This window comes from Daktulosphaira vitifoliae, unplaced genomic scaffold (assembly GCF_025091365.1).
Source record: "Daktulosphaira vitifoliae isolate Bord-2020 unplaced genomic scaffold, ASM2509136v1 Scaffold_5, whole genome shotgun sequence".
NCBI classification, from domain to species: Eukaryota; Metazoa; Arthropoda; class Insecta; order Hemiptera; family Phylloxeridae; genus Daktulosphaira; species Daktulosphaira vitifoliae.
Window position 1 is genome coordinate 15,531,787 of NW_026099576.1, and position 8,121 is coordinate 15,539,907.

General features: G+C 23.0%; 1 protein-coding gene across 1 annotated transcript; it reads left to right on the forward strand.

Annotated features, from left to right (window-relative positions):
- The first annotated feature begins 1,596 nt into the window (after positions 1 to 1,596).
- Positions 1,597 to 6,573, forward strand: LOC126908571 (uncharacterized). The gene is made up of 6 exons (XM_050690763.1): positions 1,597 to 1,841; positions 1,915 to 1,984; positions 3,378 to 3,477; positions 5,515 to 5,634; positions 6,240 to 6,398; positions 6,459 to 6,573. The coding sequence occupies exons 1-6, from the start codon at positions 1,652 to 1,654 to the stop codon at positions 6,519 to 6,521; spliced, it is 702 nt and encodes a 233-aa protein (XP_050546720.1). The 5' UTR covers positions 1,597 to 1,651; the 3' UTR covers positions 6,522 to 6,573.
- Positions 6,574 to 8,121: the final 1,548 nt, after the last annotated feature.

The window sequence follows — 8,121 nt, forward strand, 5'->3', positions numbered from 1 at the left end:
TGATAGTGATTTCAATCACTGTCAGGTATCATCTATACTTGTACAGAATAATCAATAAAATAATCAAGTAGTATTTATAAAGCACTAGCGATAAAATTGTAATTACAGTGCGAAAGTTTATATCCGTAAGTATATATACATATATATATAGGGTTGTAATAATAATATATGGTTATATGTAAGTTTGGTAATTAAATATATTGATGCCTAGTCTCCCTAAATTATTTATTCTGCAAATAACAAAAAGTATTGTAATAGAAATTGTTTTTTTAAGAGTTTATAGGTATTAAATAGTACATTCTGATTATTCAAGGGAAAAAAGTTAAAAAAACTTACCTTAGAATAATTATACCTTGCGTTTTAGAGCTCTAAAGTTATAGTAACATAAGTTAAATTCGTAATTCCTATAATAACTCAAACTAACGTACGTGCACGTGTGTTTTACTAGCGAGTAATCATAAGAACCATATGAGGTATTTATGTTAGATATGATATACTGCTATCTGTGATAATTTTTTACACGTAAGTATATAAAAAAATACTGATGGTGGGTGAATACAATATCATAAGTGTTGATAATTTGGGTAAATTATAATTATTTGGTAAAATTTAATAAACAACTGTGTTAAAAATTTTGCAACTCTAAAAATAATATTATAATACATAGAATTAAAAAATAATGAAATATATTAAAAAATAATTATATTAGCTTACAAAATGATATAAGATTGGGAAAAAGAAGGAGCACATTTTACCATTTTGTATAATTAACGTTTTGAACTTAATAACTAGAAATATTTTAAACCAATCACTCTCTTTTATTTTTTTTATTCTAACAATGATATATTCAATGTCGTATATGCTCGTCATGAGATTATTCTAAAAAAATGAGTTGCCATATTCATTGGAATTGAACTAATCATTCGAAAATAACAGAATAAGAATTTAATATTTCATAATTTAGTTAATTAATGCAAGAATATAAGGTTATAGTTTTACGATTTGATAGTCAATTATTTGTATTTAGATTAAGAAATTAAAATTACAATTGGAACAAATTTCAAGATTTCTGGCTATCTATTAATTTCAACACGATAAATTCTAAGAAATGGATAATCAAGAAGAAAAAAAATACATCATTAACTATCATTTATTGAAGATTTTCAAAATGTATCATTTATTTTATCCAAAAAACAAACCTGGCTTTAAAATTGGAAAGTACAACATAAACTATTATGCTATTAATCCATTTCTTGTATTACTAGAGTTAATAACAATTATAGCTTGTTTTATTGGGTTTTTCTTCGTGTTTAATGATTTGTACGCATTTTTTCAATTATCATTATCGTTCCTATGTGGTTTTAATACAATTTTCAAATCTATAAGATTTACGCGGAAATTTAATGAACTATGGAAATTATTTGATGTGATGAGAGATGATTTTTTATCACATAATTGTCATAGAGATGATATATTTCAACATTATAAGAAAAAATGCATTGTAGTGATCAATGTTTATGCGTCAATATGGTTCACATCTTTTTTGTTTTGGATTTTAAATCCTTTTTTGATGAAAGAGATCTCTGTAGAAAATCGACAAGGCATTTTTGTTATTTATAGAAATTCTCCACTCAATGTTTTTTTGGCTTTCATGTCTCATGAACAATATGAAAAGATGTACACATTCGTCTATTTAATAGAATCAGCTGTTGTTGCGAATGTAATTTTAGACCTTATACTACATGACATTGCCGTTATTGAATTATGTTGGATGTTGTCTGCACAATTAAAAATGATTGCTTCTAAATATGAGACTTTCGGCTATCAACTTATAAATAACGGTAAGTTTATATTTAATAACTTTTCTAATTAAGAACATTAATATTTTATTAATCAGTAAATTTTTATTTGAAGAAGAATCAAATAACAACAGTTCTGTTGACAATTTCAGGAATATAATTTTAAATCACATAAAAATAATAACGTAAGTTGTGGTTTTTAGTAAAATTTGAAATAGTTTTTCTATTTTTTAAGTTTGTTCATCTGAATAATATCATATGCTCTATAGCTGGACAACACATACACAGCTTACAGTAGGATATTAAAGGTATACAAAGAAAAGTACAGATTTATAGAGAATATAAAGTATATAATATTATTAGATATAGTGTATATTATAAACTATATCTAATGCAGTGTATTATCATAGAACAACCTTCGGTATCCCAAACCGGAGTCCCCTACATCTCGTTTTCATTATTTGTTATATGTTTTTATCTAGATTGAAGTATTTTGGAATATTCAAATTATCTATAGATAATTACGGAAATCTTGTTAGTTGTCTTATACGTCTACATCTAAGAAGTTAATTTGTTGTGATTTTATATAACATTCTATACGAATTCACTATTTGATACATACATATTATAATAAGTTCCATGGAATAATTTGAGTTGTATTAGATAATGTTTAGTTATTTTATTTAATAACGAAACATACTTATATTCACAAATTATTTTTATTTATTGATTTTGGGAAGTTCATTTTTATGTATTAAATCATCCTTCAATGTAAACCTTACATTGAGTCTTAAAGAAATTTAAATGCAAAATAATAGTCAACACAAAGATATTGTAGTAAATAATTCAGGAGACAAAGCACAAGAAAATGAAGTTTTTTTATATGGAAACCAGTATTTCAGTAAAGAAGATTTTATGAATTATAGATAATTTACTACTTTTCATATTTATGTAAATCTAAAAATTTTTGAAATATGAAAAATATCCAAAAGTTTGTTTTTAAAATTGTTTTAATCTAATTATAGCATAAAGAATAAAACCTAAAAATTTAAGAAAAATATGAGGTGGTCTTGAAACCACTTCTGGAAGATTTGGCATGGATTGACCCATATGTGTACTATTTCCAATCCAAAAAAAAATATATATTTATTCGTTTTTTAATGGACAATTTTAGTTTGATTGGGTTTATATTTTTTAACGTAAATGAGACCCATAGGCACTTTTTTATGTTCAATATTAAATTAATTTTTTTAGAGATTATGAGATTTATCAATTCATGTAAAATTGATTTTTGTGGAAAATTGTAACTTAGTTTTTGAAATATTGTACAGTAATCGTAAAATTTCGCTGTGCACATTATCCAAATATTTTTATTATTTTTATTTTATATAATTTTCTGAAGAATAAAATATATCTTTATAAGAAACAAAAAAATTGCTATAGACGAGATTAAGTGTATTTAAATGTGTGATCCCATCCTAACAATGTAATATGTAATTTTTTTGTTATGATAATTAAAAAGTAATAGCACCATTTATTATTTTTTTTTTTACCTATTTATATATGATATTATTGCAGGGAAATTAAACATTTTTATGAACTTATCAAACCTATAACAATAGTTCAATTGGGAATTATGTCTAATGTTTTTATCGCGTTGACTTTTATGTGCGTTTTGGTAAGATCATATGCATTGGTTATGAAAGTGTCTTACAATTTAAATCAAATACATCTTGATAAATCATATAATGGCTCTATTTCATCATTTAAGGGAGATATGTAGAATTCAGGTTATTGGTTAATATTAATAACTTTGATAATTGACAAACAATTAATATATTTTGGTAGATAAATAAATCTAATTATATGAAGTGTCATAACAGATTTTGATAAATTTAATAACTTTTTATGCATCAAATATTTTGTGGTAATTTCTTTTAAGATAATTTTACATTTTTGGATTGCTTTATTTGTTATTAAATATGTTTAATATATAATATTAAATTAATATACATTATATTTACATTATTTTTAAGATATTAATTTTTTAATAAGCGGTCATATTAAAAATATTTAAATATGTATAAACAGTAATTATAAATAACATTACGCATATTTTTATCAGCTAACCCCGATCCCAAGTCTCGGGGGCATAATTTTTATTATATGACAATCATTTATGTAAATTCTGTATAATTTTTTTATAAAATAATAAAAGATTAGAAATTAGACCAAGAAGTCAAAATAATTACTTTATCTTGAAATTAAAAAAAAATATACCAAAATAACTAGAGGTAATTCATTTATAATGTATCACATAATTAATCAAAATATAAAATTAAATATTTGTTTATTTTGTTTCTTTTAGGTAAATGTTTTTCTCAATTTATCTATAGTAAAGTACTTTTTATGTTCATCCCTTATAAGGGTGTCTAATTTATTTTTCAAATGACAACACACATAATTAACTAGCACATTTATTAAATACTGGTCTAATAAAGATAATTTATGGTCGATAACTTTTGGACCAGATTTTGAAAGTTATTGAAATTTTTATTTTCAAACGAAAAAAATGTTTTTATTATATAGTACTCTTTAGTCTATAGTATAGAGTACAGAGTAAAAATTATAAATAATAAATTAATATGAATAATAATTAAAAAATTTAACATTAAGCTAAATTTGTTTGCGTTGTATTTTTTTTGTGTCTAAATTTTTAGTAAGCTTCTTAAGATTGGTTAAAATGATGTAAGAGCAGTTCTTAGTAATTCTGTCATAGCATCTCACCTCGAACAATTACTATAAAATCACTAATTAAAAATAGGTTATCGGCCAGTTATGTTCTTAATTAGATTATAATCTATTATATAAACTATTTAAATATGAAAAATATTTAAAAATATAAATTTGACAACCTTATAATATATAAGGTATATACAAGATAAAAACACTTTGATTAATAAATTGAGAAAAATATGTACCTTAAAGTAATCAATAAAAAATTTTCAATATTTTTTAGCTTTGATGCGAAGCTGAGAAGGTATTTTTTTACTATCATGTTTTTTTTTTTTATTTAAATTTTTTTTTTTTTTTTTTTCTGTTACGACTTTTACTCAACTCTCACCAAACCAATTTCTTTCAATGATACGTCAAAAGATCATAAATTGTATCTAGTCGAAGACATTACCCTCAAAAATTGAAAGAATTTCCTTCTTTCTCCGTATATGGGAGAAATCTGCAAAAAAATTACAAATTTAAAAAACGCTCATTTTTTCAATTTTTTTTACGTAAAACTGCAATAACATTTTCAAAAATGACCTAATCAATATCATTTTTTTTTTATAGATACATGATGTCTTTACCTATCATTTGATACATACTTTTTATAAGTCTGATTTTTTAATATACTTTATTATGGAAATAAATAATTTTGGACATTATTTTGTTTTTACGGTGAAAACAGACATTAAAGTTAATACAAAATATATGATTTTAGTAAACAATTTCTTTTTCATATTTTTAACTTTACATTAATTTTTTTAAATTAAAAATTATCTACAGATTTGTATCGAAGCATTTTTTATGATAGTGATTTTAATCACTATCAGATATCATCTATACTAGACCTAACTATGCCACGTCCCCACTGTGCTAAATGAGTCATTTTGTCTACTTCAACATTTTTTAAAAATATTAATATGAAATTTTTTTATAGTTTTATTTCAGTAGTGGAATGTTATTGTCAGTGATATTTTTGAAGCTCCTATGCACTTTATTAGGAGTAATGTTGCATTTGTTTATCTCAGGCTATTTTTTCGGTTATTTAGAAAATGAGGTATATAATTTTAATTAAAATAAATATAAAATTTAAGCAAAACTAATTTTGAAGGAATTTAGTCTTTACTGACTATAATTAATAGAAAAATAAATTAGGCCATTAAAAAAATCAGAGATTCCATAAACAAAAATTAATTGAGCCTTCCAAAAGTTTTCTTTTAAAATGTGTCTATTCATTTTGTTTTATTGTTTTAATATAAATATTTATAATTATATAAGATGGGTTCCCATTTCAAGAATACCGTTTTAATGGATATGATATGAATTTCGTCCTGGAAATTTGTTCTATTAGAACAAACTAATATAGTTCTATTAGAACTATATTTTCTATTATTATTTCATTATTTACGTCTTATTTAGACACAATTTATCTGAGCCTTTTTAAAAATAGATTGATAAAATGCTATTAAAATTTTAATACTTTTTATTTCTGTAATTTTAAAATTTGAGTATTGTTTACTTGAATGTTCTTTTACTACCTGTAATAAACATTAAAATTATTCAGTATTTTAGTGAATATTTTCTTTGATAATATAATATTTGATTTTTATCGTAAGCAATAAACTTTTAATTTTTAATACTATAATATATTATGATTTTTAGAGGAATTCTATAATTTTTGCTCTCTATAGTTGTAATTGGATAGATCAAAATATGAAATTTAAAGAAATGTTATTAATGGCTTTTAGAATGAATAATGGTTGTAATGTAGTCATGCGGCTGACACCAACAAAGTTTGTCAACATAGAAATGTTTGCCAAAGTAAACATATTTTTCAAATTTTACTTATAAATTTATTATTAAACAAAATATAACATTTAGGTAATGAACATAACATATTCAATCATATCGGTATTGACAAAAAAAAAGCTATTAGAAAAATAAAATTTGAATTCATTAAAATCAAATAAAAAATAAAATGGCAAAATATGTTGTGAATATTATCTAAATTTGAAAAAATTAGTAAAAAAGTAAATAAAATTTAAGTTTAAGTAAATTTTTAGCCAATATAATTCAAATATATTAAATAAAATTATCGTTAACAACTTATTTGAGTTTTGTAATTAAAAAAAAAAAATTTTAGTGGTCCAAATTTAAATAGTCAAAAAATATTAGTGTTATAATTATTTAACAAGTTAAATATAAATAAAATATAATAAATATAAAGTAGACTTAAATGGTTTGGTCATGTTATGAGGAAATTGGAATCGGAAGCTCGAGGATGACCAAAAAGAATTGAGGGATGTTACTGAATGTGATATGAAGTGAGTCGATGAGTGCGTAGGTGATATGGGAGATCGTGTAACGTGGATTGTTAGAATAGGGTGGCTGACTCCAAGTATTTGGGATAATGACCAGGAAAAAAGAAGAAATATAAATAAATAATGAATTTACAAAGAAATGTATACAAAAAGATAGCGTAAAAATGGGTTTATAACTACAGGATTGTAATAATATATGGTTAAATGCAAGTTTGATAATTAAATATATTGTGTAATAAACCAAAAAATAAAAAAAACTGCAAAGGACTTTAAAATAAAAATGTAAAAATAAATAAATAATCATAAATATGTATAAAAAAATATTTGAGATTAATGTTAGAATATAATAGAAATAGAATTGATTTAATCGGGTAATTGTTTGGAATATTAAATGATTTGAATTAATATAATTTTGTAGTGTTTTGGTGTTTATATTCATTACAAAATACTACAATTAAAATTTATAATAATTAATAATTTTTAATAATGAAAAATGATTTTATACAACATAAAAAAAGAGTACAAATAAAAAGTGTCACTGGATTGACGAACAGCGCGAGACTAAAAAAAATACACGGAGTGTTATCGTACTGCAGTACATCTAAGATAAAACATATAAACATATATAAACGCATTCATTGTGACATGTTATTTAACATCTTTGTTAATCCCTACAATTTTATTCAATCTATTAATTCTCTCATTAATTATTTAATTTTTATTATTGGTTTATTACGCAATTGATTGCTAGAGGTTGGAATAAGTTAAATTTGTACTAACCTCGTATCCTATTTCAATTATTATAAAATCACACAAACTAATAATTCACGAAAATACCAATTGACTAATAACATTAAAGCTAATAATAACAAATTGACTAATAACATTAAAGCTAATAATAACAAATTGACTAATAATATAATGTAAACAGGAACTTTGTTGAAATTGTAACTGTAAGTTATAAGTAACTAGCAATACAAGAAGCAAATGTTACCTACATAAGGCCAACAGTGAACAACACAAAAACACAATATTTAAAGTACCGACTTGGCGCATACTTAATAAGAGAAATGAACATACCAACTTAGCGCACATTCTGAATAGAAATATTTTTCACTATCTAAATGTATTTTCAACTAGATAATAATAATACAACCAATAATATGAACAATAAATAACTCACAGTAACGCAGATGAAAGGTAGTGAGCACTGGACAATTGTA